At 31.8% G+C, this 20,553-nt stretch overlaps 2 protein-coding genes across 12 annotated transcripts in view; both read left to right on the top strand.

Annotated features, from left to right (window-relative positions):
- LOC122519961 (ral guanine nucleotide dissociation stimulator) overlaps positions 1-12,509 on the top strand; it is a 37,610-nt gene extending 25,101 nt beyond the window's left edge. For both annotated transcript variants that reach the window (XM_043639814.1, XM_043639813.1), the window contains exons 2-6: positions 4,919-5,023; positions 6,411-6,840; positions 8,658-9,274; positions 9,429-9,743; positions 9,840-12,509. In XM_043639814.1, coding sequence (XP_043495749.1) covers positions 4,919-5,023; positions 6,411-6,840; positions 8,658-9,274; positions 9,429-9,743; positions 9,840-10,499 — 2,127 coding nt within the window. In that variant the 3' untranslated portion in view covers positions 10,500-12,509. The remainder of the gene's footprint in view (positions 1-4,918; positions 5,024-6,410; positions 6,841-8,657; positions 9,275-9,428; positions 9,744-9,839) is intronic.
- A 2,523-nt stretch (positions 12,510-15,032) lies between these two features.
- The window catches only part of LOC122519959 (whirlin), a 79,369-nt gene continuing 73,848 nt past the window's right edge, over positions 15,033-20,553 (top strand). For 5 of the 10 annotated variants that reach the window (XM_043639810.1, XM_043639809.1, XM_043639807.1 and 2 more), the window contains exons 1-2: positions 15,034-15,221; positions 15,398-15,498. The gene's annotated coding sequence lies outside the window, so the exon portion shown is untranslated. Of the gene's footprint in view, positions 15,499-20,553 lie in introns of all 10 variants that reach the window. The other 5 variants (XM_043639808.1, XM_043639805.1, XM_043639801.1 and 2 more) reach the window with 3 other exon arrangements.

Below are 20,553 nucleotides of genomic sequence, written 5' to 3'. Positions count from 1 at the left end.
TTATTTAAATACGAGGATGGGTTGAAAAGTTTCGAGCTTATTGTGTTTTTACAAATTTGAAGAATTTAAAAATCTAGATTGTCATCCAGTGATGTGCGTTTACACGCAGCTCGAGTTTATAATCTTAAAGTGCTCGTGACATTTAATTTCCTGCCACGTGATTCATCTTGTGCCCTTAAGGCTTTAACAACAAACTTTAAGTTAATTGTCTATCCGCTACTTACAGTAGTAATACTTAAGTTGTGCCGTGGTGGCAACGACAGCTAACTACGGAACCGTGTAATTATGCGTTACCTGACCGGAAACCTGGACTTTAGATTTCTGTTAGTACGCGGAATTCAAACGAGAAGTGAGAAAATCCTTTGTTCGTTTCAAAATACGAGAGATATTATAGCGTTTCAAATCATATAATTATATTATCATTATATGATGTACGTATTTTAGTTATTTTTGAATATGCCGTCAGTTTGAAATTCATCGGAGTCAAACAATTTAATTGTGTAAAATGAACGTTCAAACGTTTGATCATATTTCATTGTCTTTTTAAAGTTTATTCCAAAGATACAAATATACCAAGAGATTTCTGTTGAACTTAAACGAGACTATTTCTTTCGTCAAAATAATAAGTTCCTATAAACGTGGCATTCTATAACATGGAAACGCTTTGTTTTCAATGTTACAATCAAAGTTTTTTTTTTTTTAGAACTGTCAAATAGAACATTGGATAGAAATTCTCGAACACGTTGTATAATTTGTCTATAATCCAAATCTATGAATGTGCACAATGTATGTGTATATATATAGTAGATAGACACCAACTTAAGGATTGGCGCGTTTTCTCACGCTCCGTTGCATTCCACGTGACTGAGATCACTATAATATTAAACTCATTCGAGAACGATTTGCGAACACTTGTGAAGTATAAAGAAGAATAGGAAAATTTGTTTGTCGACGTTATTTGATTACTTTAGGATGTTTTTAATAGATATTTCCATTTATTCAGAGTATATGTGATGTACAATATGTATGTGTATGTGTATGTATAAATGATTTATACATATAATTATAGCATTCAAATTTTTTTCTATTTACAAAAATGAATTTACTTTATTCGTTATTCGATTATTAATTTGATTTATTTGCGATAGAATTTTTTTTTTCTTTTTCATTAAAACAAATATCATTTTTACGTATCACGTATAAGTAGAACATTTTATGTTTTAATATAGACTAAATGATCTTTTCCGTCTTTAGAATTAGCAATGCTCTGTTTTATCGTTTGTTCTTTGAACTTCCGTTGAGTTTCATTGCCCACGCGACTACTTTGTCGCGAGAATGTTTCTTCTCTTTTATTCTCTCTCTTTCTTCGTAATCTTCTTCTTAGCAAGCACACACGTTGTTTCTTTTATATCCATAAATACATACACATACGCATACCGAGTGTCTTATTTTGAAATGAATCAGTATGGTCAAATATCTCAAAAATCATATCTTAACATATAAAAACAATTTTTCGAGTAATCAATTTGTATGGTTTAGGAGGGTCAAAGTATTTAATTCTATATATCATAATTTACATAATTCGATAAAATATTAGATTACATCCAAAGTAAGTTTTTCTATTCGTAAAACTAAAATACGAAAAATTATTATTAATGGCTTGACACATTATTAGATTTCTTTTTTTTTTTCTTATTGTTGAACTTTATCGTTTAAAAGAAATTGTAAGGAAAAATGATAATAATTTAGAAAGTATACAAATTCTATATAGTTCACGATGATGGATTTATTTGTATGAAAGTGTTAGTAAGAAAATGATTAAATTGTTAATCGAAGTTTGTTTCTTCGAACACACTGTCATCAAATAATTAATAATAAATAATTAATGATATAACGTGGAAGAAATTATAGCTTAGGATCTAGTGCTTTATCGTTGTTCGTGGATCGTTTCGTAGAAAGTACAAAAATGATAGTATCGACAAATCGATCGGTTCCGGAAACATTCTTGGAATCTTGTATTAGGAATATCGATTGAGAGAGTCACGACAAGGAAGAGAAAGTTTTTGCCCTTCTTAGGATTGTACTCGTCTATACTATTTCTCATAAACGTATGGAATATTTCAAATTGTCTCGAATAATTTGCGTGCACTTGCAATTATGTTGTAATATTGTTAATAGACATTTCGAACAATTTAATTGTCATACTTATATTCACTGCAGCAATAGTTTCTTCATAATTCTATTGTTGTTATATTTTTTTTTTACATTAATTTTTAATAGAAACAATAATATTAATCGAATATATTTTTATATACTATTTAAAACAATTTATTTACTTATTTATTCGATTGTTATACTTACTTGTCTTATTGTACTTTTATATATGACTTTTTTTTCATATATAAATATAATAATCAAATATATAATTATTTAGGTATCTTAAAAAATTATATATTCATTTATTATGTTAATTGCATTAAGGTTTTTTTTTTTCTATAAAATAAGACATTCGTTCTCAAATATCATTCGATTTTATATTGTTATTAGTTATTGTAGTTTTTAATTAAAACGAATTTTATCGTACTTTGAAATAATGATTTTTTATTTTATAGCATTTAAACGTACCTCTCTCAATATGACTGTATAATTGATGATGGATAAAAATTAAACATCGTATTAATAGTTTAAACGTTTTAGTCTTTGTAGTTGAAACTATAACGTTGATGATGCTTTTTATAGCGATCTACATTTTCATCGACTAAACAACGTACGTATAAATGCAGTTCTCTAATAGATTATTCTCAAGATGAACGTATTACAAATCGTAACGTAATAACATTTTAACACGAGATTTTAAAGCGGCTGTTAAAAGTTTTATCCCATTTCTGCCTATGCAATTGTCAGCTCGTTGTTATTTTTATTCTCATCGCGAGAATAAATTATGACACAAACAAAACAATATCATTTATTTCCTGCGTATAATTAAATAAATACATTCCTTTCGAGTTCGGGGTTTCGAATAAAAAATAAAAACATAAAACAAAACTTCGTTATTTATTTTACGATAAACGCGTAAGGGGACGTGCTCGTAAAAAAAATGTTTGCAGAAAGTTATAAGTGCACAGAATTGCATTTTTCCAACTAACGATAAGTAAATGGTTAAAAATGTAGATGATGAAAAATTGTTACCGAAGAAACTACAATTACACAAACAGAATTTTGATATTATTATATTTCTTGTCTCTTCATCTTGTATACGTACTTACGTGAACGTGATATTATATAAGAAGTGTTTTAAGAAATAACTGGAAAGTGAAGTTTTACGATGCACGTAAAGAAAGAGAGAGAAAGAGAAAGAGTTGTAAGGTGAAGGAGGAGGAGGGTGGGGGGTGTTTGAAGGAGAGAAACATTTAATTGTTATCGTTCAGCACTGTGAGAGACTTTGACACGTACAATCGGATTGTTCTTCGAACAATAGACTTGCTCGTAAAGTCAATCCTATCAGGGCTACTTTCAAGGACGAGGAGGTACGAAGACCTCGAGTCACGATCGGCTTCGGTTTATTACTTACTTGAGAGTTTTAAAAAAATATAAAAGAAGAAGAAGAAGAAGAGTAAAAGAAAACAATTTCGTTTATTTATTGACTTAAGAGTCATTCAATCTTGTAGAAATATCTTTCGATATTTATATATAAAATATTAAATATTTTGTATTGAATATCATATTATGTCGTGATAAGTTACACGAGTGGGTTGAAAAGTTTTTAACTAGATATAGAAACGATTTTGTTTGTTTTTTTTCTTGGGGGGGGAGAGTCAAACTAATTTTTATAATTTTTATTTTTTGACTTGGTCTCTAAATTCTTCAACTCACCTTCGTATTATAACATTGTTATATTTATACTGATATTATTATATTAAATATAACATCATAGACATTTTTTAAATACAGAATAAGAATAAAATTATCATACGAAATAAAATGAAATGAAATTGTTAAAAAACGTATAAATATAAATAAGTTTATGTATCTTAATATAGTTACATTATTAGAGTTATAGAGGTTTTTAATTAACCTAATTCAAGTATATGTTTATACCTATATAATCATACTTTCATACAGCTATTATAATTTCTTATTTCTTGCACGTTACATGTTGTCCCATTGCATGCTGATAACATATTATCCAATAATTACCTTAAAAATAAAACTAAAAAGAAACCAGAAATTTTTAGTGAAAACAACATTTCTTAAATTTGATCTCGTTTTTAGATTGAAAAATAGAAAACTCTAGGATACCAATCACCCCCACTACCCTGCCATTGACTTTTCGGTAACGTTAAAATACAATTGATGATATCTCGTGATGGTTCGCGAACGGTATCGTTGTTCAACGATAAAATGTCTCATCCGGTTTAGTTTAGAAGAGGACGTATAAAAGGATCGGTGGTGGTACTCTAACCGTTCCTCGTCTTCGTCGTCGTTGTTCATTGTCGGTTGTCGTCGACATGCAACGAAAAAGAGAGATACGCGAGGTCAAATCCGTCGAGTGAACCGGCCGGTTCAATTATCCCAATAAATTCGCTGGGTACACGGCCGAGCAATAACGCGTTCATTGATTAGCTCCTCTCTACTATTGTTATGAAAGAGCAAGAGAGAGTGAGAGACAGAGAGAGAGAGAGAGAGAGAGAGGGTAAAGAGAGTGCATGCATGTAATTTCATAGTCCGTGAAATTAGGTACGTTAATCATCAGCAGATGCCTTTCTATTACTATCGTCCTTCCCAAACACTCGTATTTTCACGAGTTACTCCAACGAACTATTCCAACTTAACAAACCTCCTCCCCTTTCACCCCCTTTCTCCTAGCGTTTTCGCTTCGTTTCTTAATCAAGTTGGCACCGTTCTCTCTTTTTTACAGCCCACGTGGCGCTTATGGGGCGAGGAAAGGGGCGATGGCGTCATATACACCGTCTATTTGAAGAAAGTTCGTTATCACAGACCTACGAGAAGCCTTTCCGCATCGGTAAGTTTCCTTTTTTTTTTTTTAATCAAACTACGTTCCAATTATTACGAATGTATCAAAAGTTTTCCTCGACTTTGTAGTTTAACATTTATTTGAAACGTATCTATTGTATTTATATTAGAAAAAGTTTTGATAATGAGTAATAGAATGTTTGTGTTGTTTGAATATTTTAATTGTTACATTATTTTTACGACGTAGGTATTAATAAAATATTATATTTACGTATTATCACGTGGAAAAATAATCAATTAATTCATACATACGATGATTGTCTTTTAAAATCGTACATATTTATGTTCACTAGATTCTTTCTTGAAAATTATCAATAGAGTGTGTATATATATACATTTGTTTAAAAATTACACAGGTATCTGTTAATGTACTTGGAATATTAAACAATTTCGATTTGATATTTTATTCAATGATAATTTCAAATTCAATATCATTACTAGTCAGAAACGTTAAAAATAAGTGTATTTTAGATTACATAATCGAAAATATTAATAGAATATTCAATATATCTTAAATGATTGTTAATTAATCGAAATTTATTGTAAGTATGGCTCGTTGTCCTTTATGAAAGTCAATGAAAATTATTTTATCGATTGTTGTTTATATGACTTTCCGAATGTTACATATGTATAACGATAATATAGAATTTATTCTTTTGAAAGTCATATACATAATGTGAGTTAGTTTGCTGTTAGATTTTGAAGAGAATGGTACGTCGAATTTATATTCCGTAACTTTTAAACTATAATATATACATTTCCTTTTATTAATTAACAATCGTTAACGGTATATCGAACATTTTCAAGGAGAACATCTACACTCATCCTTCCATAAAAAAAGAATGCATCTCTCAATAACTATCGATTGACATATCTTATACATATACATACATACACACATACATCACATTAAACATTAGGACCTTTCATAATTTCATTTAACTGTCGATCAACTGTCAGTTTTCATCTCATTTTCTCTGCTCATATTATTTCGAAAAAGTTCTATCGTTATCGTCGATTTCTACCATAAGAAATCTCATTTCAAAAACAAATATAATTTTAAGAAAAATTCTTTACCTGGAATCCTACAGTAAATTAATTAAATTCACAAAACATTTTTATATAGATCTTTAGAAATGATATCGATTACATTTTGAATATTTATTCATTAATGTTAATTATATATATTATTTATTAGGGTGAAACAAAAGTACGTGCGTTTATTGTATTGTTTCAGATAGTGCAATATTTTGAAGTTAATAAAATTTACATTACGCGCAAGGAAATATTAATTGTAAAAAATGCACGAAATTTTGCTTTACCCTAATATCATATCTAAAATTTAAGATTATATTATACATTAATTTGTTTTTTAGGATTCGGACGACGAGATCTCGCATTTAGAATGGGAGACCGTAAGAGTGCGATTTTTAAAAGCGGGCACCGTTCAACGTCTCGTGGAGAGTTTAGCCAACGACGATGGCGAACTCGAGTCGACCTACATCAACGTATTCCTTGCAACATATCGTGCTTTTACCACACCGCGAGAAGTGCTCGAACTGCTTCTCGCCAGGTACGATGCGCTCGACGAAAGTACAGGTGCCCTCACCGGTGAACAACATCGCAAAACCCTCATTCAGGCGCTTCACGTTTGGCTCGACGCCTATCCCGGTGATTGGAAGACCCCACCGAATCATCCCTTACTCGCTAGGCTTCTCGATTTTGCTCATAGACGTCTGCCTGGCTCGGAACTCGAGCTGAAGGCTAAGCATCGTTTGCATAGATTCCAACGCGAGGATAAAGTTGGTAAGATATGTCTTCAATTTGAATATTCGATGCAATGATCGATAAGCAATATCGGTATTTTCGATAATAATTTTATTCAGACGTTTATTAATCAAACGTACAGTATTATAATACGTGCCAGAATTATGACACTTGACTGATATAATTCCAAGAATATTAACAAAATTTATCTCATAATTTATTTTTTTTTATTCATATTATATTAACCCTTCGAACTATAGCTAATTTTTTAATATCATTATACTTTTAGTAAAAAAAATTTTAATTATATAGTTGCTTTGATAATTGAACGAGTATTTAAAAGAAAAACTTAAGTTACATTTTTATCAAGATTTGTTTTTTACTTGAAGAAGGTGATCCTATGTCGTGTATTCTAAGGTATATCATGGTATACCATAGACTTGCATAGTTTTTAATTTCTGCATGATGGAAAGAAGAGCTCAGTTGTATTAATAACTTTTTCTTGTTCTCTTGTGCAATTTGCAGTATGTAACATAGACTCTTTTTCCATGCACTCATTTAACAGTTGCTAACATTCATTCGATATTCGTTCAATATTAGTTATCCAACATGTAAATTAGTATCGTATTTGAATTAGTTTTTTCATTAATTTTATGGACAATCGTTCTATTGGAAATCGTTGAATGGGTCGATAGAAAGAACTCGCTCGTTTATGACCTCAAACACGTTTTTTTTTTAGTGCTAATCATTAACGTGGAAATGTAGAAAGATGATATCATCGAGCAAACGTCATTCACGTGTATTACGTTATTTCCGATCGAGTAGTATGACACATTAAAAATGCGTTAATTATAATCCATCATCTATAGAATCAGAATAATAATTTTTAATTTAAAATTCGATCGGAGGATAACGAATGCATTAGGATCGGTGGAGACATTATTCTATTTTATTCTGTGTGATTTTGTTAACGAGAAAATCAAATTAATTATTAATGGATATTATTCAATCGATCAATCCGATCCGTGCTTTTGTGGTTATTCGTAATTTCCGTTATATGATCGAATATTTAGAGTGGATCCTGTTTTGTGGTCGTGGATGTTATATTAAACGATACGAATGTTTGCTACCGGATGTTTGCTCATGTTCTTATCACGATCGGTTCGTTGGAAAATGTCGATGAATATGCTGAGGATAGCTGTTCGTCGTAAACCATTGACTTAACTGAATCATTTCTATGACTGGATAATAAAGACCAGCTTTCTTTGACTAACAATAAGCCTCGTGTTGCACCTGCTCAGCTTGAAAGAATTTCGCTTTAATGGGATCGTACGAATCAGATCTGCTTGTTTATCTATATTATTTGCCGAGTCACGACTTTTACAAACATAAGTTAAACGTATTTCTAAAATAAAAGGAAAAAAAGATTAAGAGAAAATTAGATTAGAAGAAGATGATATACAGTCAGGGACAAAAGTAAATGACTGGACAGGAATTAGATATGATTATCGGTGAAGTTAACTGAAAAAATATTTCACCTATTATTTGCATAAATTTGATTTATTTTATTATCCTTATTTAATAAGAAAATATTCCAAAAAATTTTGTTAAGTGTTTACGGATCTCTTATACTATATTACATATTTGTTTGCGTATATGTAACGTTACACGTTACTGCCGAATTTCTTTTTTTTTTTGTATTCGAAGAAACTGTTAAAATACAAAATAATTAATATTTACACTTTCGCGCGCGCGCGCGCGCGTGTGTGTGTGTGTGTGTGTATAGATAAATTGTATTTTTAATATAATAATATAATGCATAAATACTAATTGAATATATGTATGTCAATTTTTAGACTGCGTCGTCTACGACAATGACCGAGTTCATGGCAGTTCAAATTCGAACGGCGATCAAGGAATCAATTATACGTTCCCTGAAGTTCCTCAACGACATTTTGCCGAACAATTGACTCGTATGGATGCCGAGGTTTTTAAAAAACTCGTTGCACATCAATGTTTAGGAGCAGTTTGGTCGAGAAGAGATCGTTCGAGGAATCACGAGGCAGCTACAGTCTTAGCAACAGTTAATCAATTCAACGCAGTATCCTTACGCGTTATCTCGACAATTTTGATAGAACCAACGATGAAGTCGCAAGATCGTGCGAGAATTCTCGAGGCGTGGATCGATATAGCACAGGAATTAAGAGTCCTCAAGAATTTCAGTAGCTTGAAGGCTATTGTTTCCGGTCTACAAAGTAATCCGGTTTACAGGCTGGAAAAATCTTGGCAATCTATGCCAAGAGAAAAGCACGAACTTTTCCGTGAACTCGAAAGAATATTCTCCGAGGAGAATAACGCATGGACTCAACGTGAATTGTTGATCAAAGAAGGGACAGCTAAATTCGCGGATACGGCAGGTAGAAGCGATAGACATCTTCAGAAATTATTTCAGAAGCAAAATACTCACGCCGGAGTAAGTTTCACGATAATAATCAATCGTTAAATTCAATTATTATAATATGTAAAATAAGAGCTACCCTTTTGGTGGGTGAGTTGGTGGTCTCCCTATAGGAAAATAAAAATGTCTAAAAAGATTTTGTTTCATCGTAGATTTTTATAATTTTCAGAACATCAGTTACGGCACGATACCGTACTTGGGCACGTTCCTGACGGATCTCACAATGATCGACACTGCTATCCCGGATACGATAGCGGACGGTCTGATCAATTTCGATAAGAGACGAAAGGAATTCGAGGTACTCGCAAGAATAAGACTGCTTCAAGGTGCTGCGAACGCTTACAACTTTAGTAAGGATCAATCGTTCGATCGTTGGTTCCATTCCGTAGTGGTGTTGGATGATCGAGAGGCGTACAAATTGAGCTGTCAAATAGAACCTCCGCCGCCCGGTAACACCTTAAATAATCGGGGCAAGAAGAAGCAGGTCAGATAATAATTAAGCTCGATTTCGTTGATCTTAATTCGTCCACTATACTCTTATCTTAGTCGAAAGAGGATTGAGCCGAAATTTGTCTTACAGAATCATCAAGGTCATCGGAAGAACGACTCGATAGCGTCGACTTCTAGCTCGAGCAGTTCGCAGTTTTACTGCGATCTCGATTCTCTACCAAGCTCGCCCCACAATTCCTTGGATCGTCGTACCTCGCCATCGCAAATGTCAAGTTCCTCGTCAAGTTCGTCTCTGCCATCATTGGACGTATCCTTGAGCTCGGGCGGAGGTGGCGGGGGAGCGATCGCGGCAAATCGTTTGGCACCGCCCAGTGGAACTTCGTTGACAGCGAATGGAAGTACACCGAATTTGGTTGGGCTCTCGAGTCCGAGTCATTCGCACAAGAATTCACCGGATTTTTATATTATCAAGGTTACCATGGAGAGCGAGAACGTAGAGACGGACGGTGTGGTGCTTTACAAATCCATCATGTTATCTAACAACGAGAGGACTCCCCAAGTAATAAGGAACGCTATGCTTAAGTTAGGGATCGAGGGTAGTCCCGATCAATATACTCTCGCTCAAGTTTTACCCGATCGCGAAATGGTCTTACCCCATTCGGCTAATGTTTATTATGCCGTCAACACCGCGCACAATCTTAATTTTATTCTAAGACCTAAAAGAGACGTCAACGATTCTTCTGCCACGGACAGTCCCAAAAGTAAAACCAGTCATAATCACAAACGGTAGTGTTGGCTACACGAGGATCTTATCCTCGGTCTATCCTCGAAACTTTCGATGCGACACGATCGTCTTTCGCAACTTGAATACGATCACGATTGATAGAGGGCAGTGGAGGGAGGAAGAGGGGGGAGGAAGGAAAGAAAGAGACAGAGAAAACATCGATTTCTTTTTATTTCTTACGTTTCTTCGAATTTTCACCCCTCTCGGAACGTTCGCTGTTATTCATATTTTATTTTATCGCTGTTATATGCGATCGTTTGGAACATCCTCGACATCTCCGAATCTCATTTAGCGCTGCCATTTGGTGCGTTTCGCTATTAACTTGTGTTGTTTTCTCTTTTATTTTCTTTTTTCTCCTTTATTTTATTATGTTTTTCTTTTTTTTTCTTTTTTTTTCTTTTTTTTTTTAACATCCATGACAGAAAGCCGTATCATCCGTTACACTTCGTAAATCGAATCGAACGATCGCGAATGCATTTAATTTTTAAACTACTACGTCATTTTTATCATTTTATTGCAACGTTAACCAACGGACTAATTAAAGTGTTAGTGCAAGGAATACGTTTATCATGGATCATATGTTTTTATCTATTGCATAAAGAGAGATTGTTTAAGTCGAGAAAGAATGTAGTTGATGATGAAAGGTTTAATATTACAATGTAATATCAAACTTGAAACGTATATTTACAAACGTTTTAATACACGTGCATAACATACATATACATACACAAGTTGCATACATACATCTATCCACGTATACGTATTTATATTTACATTGACCTAGCGGTTATATTGAGATTATAAGGAGAAACTATTTGAATTAGAAGAAGAAGAGAAGAGACAAGAAAAAGTAGAAAAAGTGTTCGAGTTGGAGAGAACGTTGGAGAATTGTAATCATTGTATATAAAAATCTTTAGAGTTTCGTGTTGAGAGGTTTCGTTAATGATAGAACCGGCAAAGTGGACCAAGTTATAAAATCATTCATTGAAAGAAAATAAAAAAAATTAACAGGGAATATACATACATGAATAAATACATACATACATACGTACATACTTATATACATATATATTGTCAATTAATAACTTTCAACGAAACGAGAGAAATTTAATATTACATGTCGGTGTGTAGCTGAAACCTTTCGCAAAAGGGAAGACCAAACGTATTATACATATAGCGATTATAGTCTCTGAATTATTTTAGGGAGATAGAAAGAAGAAGAAATTAAAGGGAGGGAGAGGAAGGGGAAAGAAAATAGAATAATAAAATAAAAAAAAGAAGAAACGTGTATAAAAAGAAACAAAACGAACCGGAAGAAAAAATAGGCAAACGAATTCTGTGATATCGGAGTCTCTTATTCTGGCCTTGAGTAGAAATAATGGATTATTGAAAATGGATCGGGTTTTCATTTCTATACGAAATCAGGAATTTTTTACGTTTATATCTCGTCTCTCGAATAAATCGAATGAACGAATTCATCGCAAAATCGTTTAAGCAAAACTAAAGGTCTAAGCAAAAACATGATCATATATCGTTCGATTCTATTTCGCGATGTTACCTGCTACTACTAAAGCAGATTGTCGATAAATTTTTAACAAGCAATTGTGAATAAGGAACGTGGAATGTAACGCAAAGTAAAGAAAAAAAAACAAACAAAAACCGATAGAGGAAACTGTTTAGAAAAGAAAAAAAGAAAAAGAGAGAAAGATGATCATTCGCACAATCCCGATCGAGCTTAATTTTTTTGATCTAGTTGGGCGTTCTTTGTGTGTGTGTGTAATTTTATTTTTCTACTTCTTTCTTTCTTTTTTTTTTTAAATTAGCGTTTTAGGCAATTTTGTACTTATCTTTGTCGAACTCCCTTTGTTCGCGGATTAGCTAGTTACTAATTATAATAATATATGTGTTGTTGTACACACACCTATCCGTTAATGATGAAAATCGCGTTGTGCAAAATGGATGTATAATGTGAACCGATAACAAAAACGAAAATAGACGGCCTAAACTTTTTCATGATTTATCGAAGATCCTATCGGCCCTTCAAACAAATTTCCGTATCCACGTAATTCGATTGTTTCCAGGGTTCCTGATTATCCTGGTGTATATAATACATATATATATATATATATATATACATACATACTTTTGTCAAATATGATAGATCATCGTAAAATAATTTTAACATAAGGTATAATTTGTCAAGGTAATCTCGTATATCTTTTAAAATTATTTATCCCTTCTTACCCCATTTACAACAACAACAATATTCTTCCTTAATTAATTATAACATAAATTCTGTTTTTCATTTTCCTGACGATAGATCCAACCTGTATCCATGTATAAGAGCCACCTATTGTGAATTTATCCGATATCGTTAATATCCTAAATCCTCGAAAATTTCCCTCTTGGATGAACGGCGATGCGTTAGCTAGGTAAAAGCGATAACGTCGCTCCACCAAGCCGATGAGTGGACTTCCGGAATGCAAGTACATCCGGCACGCGAACCTGTTGAGCCAAGGTTAAAATGGGAGAGAGAGTGCAAGTACCTTAAGTTTCATTTCAAAGCCAGGTAGGTAAAGTCCAGTTTAGTCTTTAGGTCGTGCTAAGAATAAAACTCAAGTTAAATGGTGTTCCTGAACGATTTGTTTTATCTATATATCTCTCTACTCCTATATATATATATATATCTTTTCTTCTTTACTGAATCAATGTGATAATGAAAGCAAAGCTTTCTACTGCGACAACGACAAGGATGACGACGATGAGGAAAAAGAAGTATTGTGTAACAATGGAAGTTGATATTAGACGTTGCCACGAGTTTAGGAAACTGGTTCAAGGTCAGACCAAATACGTCAGAGATAGAAATTCGCTAACTGTTTGAATTTTAGGATGTATACACCTTTATAATTCGTGCTTACAATTTCATCGATTTATATATATATTTTTCTAATGAATTTATGCACATCCCACTATCACTTGTTTTATAGTTCTTCTATAACTTTTAGTTTTCTCTGTATACGTAGTTTGAAGTTTAAAGAGTAAAGAGAAAAGAATATTTTGACGTATGTAAGTTTGCATTTTGTAAAGTTAAATTACATGTCTGACCATGTTTACGTTTCTTTTATTGTGAACTGACAACTTGATCTGTTGATGTTAATACGTAAGAACAGGGAATGATAATGTTTTTTGATAATGTTTTTAGTTTATGTTTTTTTATCAAAGAGAGAAGAATAAGACTCATATATACTTATATACGTAGTGATTATTAATCAAATTCATATTTCAATTCCGCATAACAGTTTCTTTGCTTACACAACGAATTATACTACGAGAATCGAACTGCCTAGAAGATTGCCAAGAAAATTCTCATTTTAAAGGCAAATATTTTCCAATCGGATTCAAAAAGAAAAAATGAAGATGAGAAAGGAAGAAGTAGCTAGTAGGAATAGAAAAACGCGTTCCAAAAATAGCTTCTTTTCTTTGATAGATCTCTCATACTTTTTGATCTATCACGTATAAAGGCATATTCGAGCAAAGAAAATCGTCCAATTGCCGTTTGTGCGTATCGAGTTCGTGTACAATTTTCTGAAGTTGAAAAAAATCAATGGGTGGTAATGAACATACGAAAGGGATGAAAAAATAAACGATTTGATTGATATAGACATTTGCCTTTTTTTTCTTTTTTTAAATAGTAAGAGAGAGAGAGAGAAAAAATAATTTTACGTTGAACAATGACTGGAGAAATTATTTATCGCAAATTGTAGACAAGAATGAAGTAAGCTATTATTTATAATAATTACTGAAATTCGAATAATTTATTATTAACTCTTCGAATACGATTTTTTGCCTTCGTATTGAAGTAAAGTTAGTTGGTCAGATCGAATACAATGTAATACGATTGATTGGTCCTTTTTTTTCTTTTTTATTTATTATTATTATTATATAATTAATTTTATATAAATGTTAGAACCAAAATTATTCCATGCCGACGTAATTTTGTTAAAAGAAAAACAATAAATAATAATAATAATATCGTTCGAAAAATGTCATAACATTTTTTGTTTATTGTGTCGAAACTTTACTTTGAAACTGCATAATGAATTGTTTATGCAAAATTGACTTTGAAAATATTAATTAAAAAACGCACGAACTTTTGATTCACCCTAATAATTATCATTCGAGAAACCAACGAATCCAGTTTTCGCATATCATTCATAACCAATTGAAACAAGATAATTATAATTAAATCTATCGAAAATTGGACGATTTAAAAAATAATTGCTTAACGAAATGTAACATCGAAACTCGAATATATCGAAGTAAAAAATTAGAGTGGTATATAAGCCTTACTCAGTTGAAAATGAGTTTGCGCGTTGAGAATGAGGGTTGAACGATACCACCACCGAGGGGGTAGTGGAGGAAGGAGGAGGAGGAGTAGTAGCAGCAGGAGCAGCAGCATAAGGGGTGGTAGAAAAATAGTTGAAGTAAAGTCTCGTGAGATGGCGCATCGTTAGTTTAGGGGGGGTCGAACTAACAACTAGTATAGGGATATATAGTCGCCGATTGAACCGGTGAACTCGAGGATATGCAACCCCCGGCTGAGGCCTCGGCCTCGCTGACAGTGGCGGCAGTCGCGAACAGTCGCGAGCTCAGTGCCGAACTGGGGCGATGCTGCTTGTCATTCGTTTACGCGATCACCACGAACTCTCGCCATTGCTGGTGCCGTCGGTAAAGTTAATCAAACGTATTTATATTACTAGTTACATTCGTATCAATCGTATCGTCCTATTAATATATAACTTTATTCGTATTCTACTAGTTCTAGTGAATATTTTTTTTCGTCAATTAAATTATTATTATTACAAATATCTTGTCATTACTATTATTACTACGGGACGCCATAGCAATCGGTTCGCTAACTTCGACTATTACGCGACGACGACGATACCCACCTCGATACCACACGTGAGCACGACGACGTTATTCTACGAACGAGATGATAGACGTAAGTTTAGAATCAACGTCAAAAATTAACGAACTTTTTATTATATTTTATTTTATTTCTATTTTTTCTTTTTCTTTGGAAGGGAGGATTATTGTAGGGGGGTTTTATTCTCTTTTTTTTTATTATCGTCGTCGTATTGAGGTTTCTTTGATGATACTAATATTTGATTGTTTACGATGTTAATTGGTTATTAAACCGACGGTAAACTTTGAATTTGAATATTATCTAATCGTTCGTCAAAGATACTTCGAGTTTAAGCGAATATCGATGATATCGTAATTATTTATCTTTCGTTGTTCGTTTCACGTTGAGATTTTCAGTCATTAGTCGTATCTCACTTGGCCTTGTTACGATAGAGAGAGAAGAATGAATAATTAATAAACAGGGGGGGGGGATCATTTATGGAAGAACAAAGTGTTACCAAAGATTGTCGGTTACTTCAATCGGATTATTTCGTCAAGGTCTTATGACGCCGGACTCGTTCTTCGAGATATTGGAAAGAACGAACACGAATTATGATCGGAGATCGTGGAAGCACTTGAAAGTCTAAACAGCAATGGCGCGCGATCGTTGTTCCGTTTGACAGAGTTCTGTACAATTTCGTTTGATCCTTTGATTATTTTCTTTACTTGCTAGTTATTTTTATAACGTTTATGTAGTAGTCGTTTTCATTTACGGTCTATCAAGAACCAGGCATTTACCTACTTGTAGGATATATTATTATAGATTGGTGTATTCAAACAATTTTATTTTCTTACTTACCACGAAAGATTAAAAGAAATGTTTTTCTTTAGGTAGAAAAATCATGATATTTAACGTAATATAAAACATGAAATATCTCGGACATCTAATCCCGTATAAAGTATATTATTACTATTTTTCATTCTCGGTACAAATCCGTATACTTTCTGTTTCCTTTGAAACTACACATACACAAATATATATATATATACACACACACACACACAAATTCTTTTATTTATTTCTTTATTTTTTCCACCAAGTTTGATAAAAAAAAACGAGTCCGTCGTAACACACGGAAAAATTTGTGTTGCGTCATTACTATTGTATGTTAGAAATTCCTTAATCAACCGTTCCTTTTTCCATCAAGAATTAATGAACTTTACGTTAAAGGAGAAAAATAATTACTAAGTTTGTAGAGAAATTTAATTTCTCATGGAAAAAAGTATTATTTAAATTCATTCGTAAAAGAAAAAGATAATTAAAAAGTAAAAGATAAGATAAATAAAAAGAAATATATATATAAAAGAGAAATAAGATATATTAAAAGAAAAGATAATTTCACGTTTGCAGCGAATTTAATTGAATGTTTAATTTATAAAAATGGGAATAAACAATTTTGCGTATCGTAATGATAATATTTAACAAAAGTAAGTTTGTAGAAAATTCAAAATACTTTCGCGGGTTTATTACGGGTGCGTGAAAACTTCGTTATTCCGTGCCAACAAATCGGACCGGGGGTTTGCTTGAAAACCTGTAGATTATACGTTCGCTTGCCAAATTACCGAAAGCTTTCCGCGTGGTGGAAACACGAATTTTTTCTACGCTCGTGAACTATGTAATAAGATATGTATATCCAAGGGTAGTGTAGAATCGATGTGTTTTTCTACGGACTATTTCCTTACCTTGCTATACCATACATCACTTATGTTAGTTTATCGTCAAGAGAAGTAAAAATGGTTATATGAAATAGTCACACAATATCATTATTCTATACGTAATCGATTTTAACGATCATGCGATAATACCATTTATTCATTTATTTTTTTTGTTTAAAGCATTTCTTCCTTTTTCCTTTTCAATTGTTATCATTTTTAATCGTTAAAGATCTAAATTCATTAATGAGAACAAAAATTAGAGATATTAATTTATTATCTTCTGATTTTTTATTTTTCATCATCGTTCTTTGGTTTAGATTATATTTGCTATGTTAATATAAAGTTTTCGTACGAATATTTCTTTTCTATTATGTACTTGTAATATGTTATTTAACGCTAGATTTTCCAACTGATTAATATAATTAACTCCAATCGTTGATTTTAATATATATATATTTCTATATTAAATTTAATCTTTTCTAAATCAAAATCAACTCTGTGTGTGTATAAAAATAATATTAGAAATGTCGGTTTTTTTTTTTTATTCTTAGGTGGTAGTCTTGTGGTATCTATAGAAAAAAATATCTTTCTTCAATTAGAGGTAATTAAATTAACAATAAAAAAAAATAAGATAGATCGATTAGAAATTTTCAAATTTTACGTCGTTCATGTTTTCAAGATGTGCATAAATTCGTACACACATACACACACACACACATATATACATATACAGTTTTGATCTTGAGTGAAAGATTTTCTTTGCATCTTGATTCTTTCTCGAAAGTCGAGAACAGTCCGAGAGACACGAGGTCCTCCTTCTTTGCATCCCTGGCCCCTCCTTCTCCCCACGGTTAAAGTAATCCGGGGAAATCGTGCGCGCGCATATTCACTTTTACAGTGGAAAATGCATTTTCCACGACGAACACGGCTTTTGTTAAATCGTCGAAGAGCTTTTTATTTGCGTTTTAACTAGTAAAACCGATTGGTTGAATTCGGCTGCCGAATGCAAGGGACACTCATCAAAGGGATCCTTTTGTCCGATTGCTTCTTTTATTATCGAGTAGGTAGAAATACTCGTATTGACAGGATTCTCTTTTTCAGAAATGCAAAATTCGATGTTGAATTCGTTTATATCGAACGGACAGCATCCTATTTCGCTTTCGACGTTTTTACTCCCATCCTCCCCTCAGCCCCTACCTCTTTTCCATTGAATTTTGGGGATACCCCAAACGTCAGTTAAATATGTCAATTGTTTCTAGAAACCTAACATTAAATACGAAGAATATTCTATTTTTAATTATTTGTTTTAAAATTAATCCCCCTACTATTTTTATTCGACAAATAAAAAACAATATGAGATAGAGAGAGAGAGAGAGAGAGAGAGAGAGTGTGTGTGTAGTTAATTTAAAAACAAAAATTAAAAAGGAATAATAATACTTTGGTAGGTGAAAAATAGAGGGAAAGAATAAAGAGGTAAATATTTTATTAAATTTTATTGTATACAAGGAAATATTATAGTATTAAGGTATACAAAGGAACGAGCGTAAAGTAAATAAAAATTAATAAATAATAAATTATAATATAATTCGATATATAGAAAATATTGATTTAAATGAATCACAGAGAGGTATAGATTATCTATTTTATTCTATTATATTTTTATCTTCCTATGATTTAAATATATAAAAATTAAATGTCAAAAAAAAATGACAGAATAATAACAGTTTCTATAATAATAAATTTATAAAAAGAAAAAAAGGAACGATAACGAATCGATATAAAAAGAAAATACAGAGGGAAAAGAAAAAGAAAGAGAGAGAGAGAGAATGATAAAAAAAAGCACGTAACATAAGAAAGCTTTAAAGCCGAACCCATAAGATATAAGTATCTTTTGTTTGTCCATCGTTTCTTATCCTTGTAGATGTTCGAGTTTCCCCTTCTAATGGTTCCAACAATATTTGTATTTTAACTTACAATCACAGGGAAAAGGGAAGTAGAATCAGTGAAATTTTCTTAACACGCGTAACACACGTAGACATTTCTATATACGTTCTAATGGTATTTCTGGTAATTCAATTAAATACCATTTCGAGTTTCACCACGTTTATTACGTTTATTTTGTAATTTTCATTCAACTGAGATTGACTATATATTAACATCACGTACCATACCATACCATACCATACCATATCATAGTCATTGAATTTATTTGTAGATTTTATTCGAGATTACAACTACAAAATTATTACACGTTCTGGCAATGAATTCGAATTAATTAATATCAGTCACATAAGTTTATTCTTAAATCGGACGGAAATACTTTTCCTTTTTTTTTTATTAAATGTTATTAGAAAACGTTTAGAAATATTTGGATTGAATTTAAAATGTTCATAACTTAGGGATCATTTTATATTTTTTCCTAGAAACGAAGCATGAACGAGATCGAGAGAAAGATTAATTTCTATTTTATTCAATTATAATATTCGTGCTAGTGAATTGAACAAATAAAAAAAACAATCAAACAGATAAAGAAAATTACAAATGCATAAATAATAATTTGGTATATAAATGAAGTAAAGTTTTTTGAAAAATCAGAGAGACAAAATAAAAAAAAAATAAAATCTTTAGAGGTCCACTGTTCAATTTAGCAATGTTGTAATTTGTAACTTATTACGTAAAACTCAAGATTAAAAATTTTTCCAATTTGACAAAGTGGAATAAGTCGAAATGATCTTTCTCTCTCTCTCTCTCTCTCTCTCTCTCTCTCTTTCTCTTTTATTTTTATTCGTAGTGATACTTTCCAGTCCACGACCTCATGGCTGTTAGAATCGATCTTCGTGACGTAGTACGTGAACTTCCCCCTTCGTGGAAAAAAGGCGAGGAACTGGCTTCACCATGTTAATAACTAATAACTATACTATTATACTTATTATACCTAAGTTCAAATAGAAACGTGTGCGCACGTTGTTATTACGTCGAACCGTTTCTATTTCTTTCTAATTTAAATCATTTGATTTCGATAAATTAAAATAAAAATTTATTACCAACAATTTATTATTTGTTCGATATATCAAATGAAAATATTCTATCAACGTTTGAACATTTATTCAACGTACTCGAATAAATAATATAATATAATTCGTTTAAAGCGCGCGTAAAATTCATAAGATTTCTTTTTAATGAATTTCGAAGGGACACAGCTAATGAAATTTCTATTTATGCATATCAAATATTAATTATTATTATTATTATTATTATTATTAAATTAAATACGTGGAAGGGTTGACAAGTTTTAAAGCTTACAATATAAGATCGTACGTCAAGTAATTTCGTTTATTTTCGATGGCAAATAATAAACGATATTTTCATTATTAGAATTCAAGGTTTTCTCCAACGATCGTGAATTGTTAGATTTGATCATTTCAAACTTCTTCAG

The sequence above is a fragment of the Polistes fuscatus genome, unplaced genomic scaffold (genome assembly GCF_010416935.1).
Source record: "Polistes fuscatus isolate 324 unplaced genomic scaffold, CU_Pfus_HIC Scaffold3, whole genome shotgun sequence".
Taxonomy (NCBI): Eukaryota; Metazoa; Arthropoda; class Insecta; order Hymenoptera; family Vespidae; genus Polistes; species Polistes fuscatus.
Note: the sequence above shows the minus strand (reverse complement) of the source record. Positions and strands in the feature narration are given on the sequence as shown.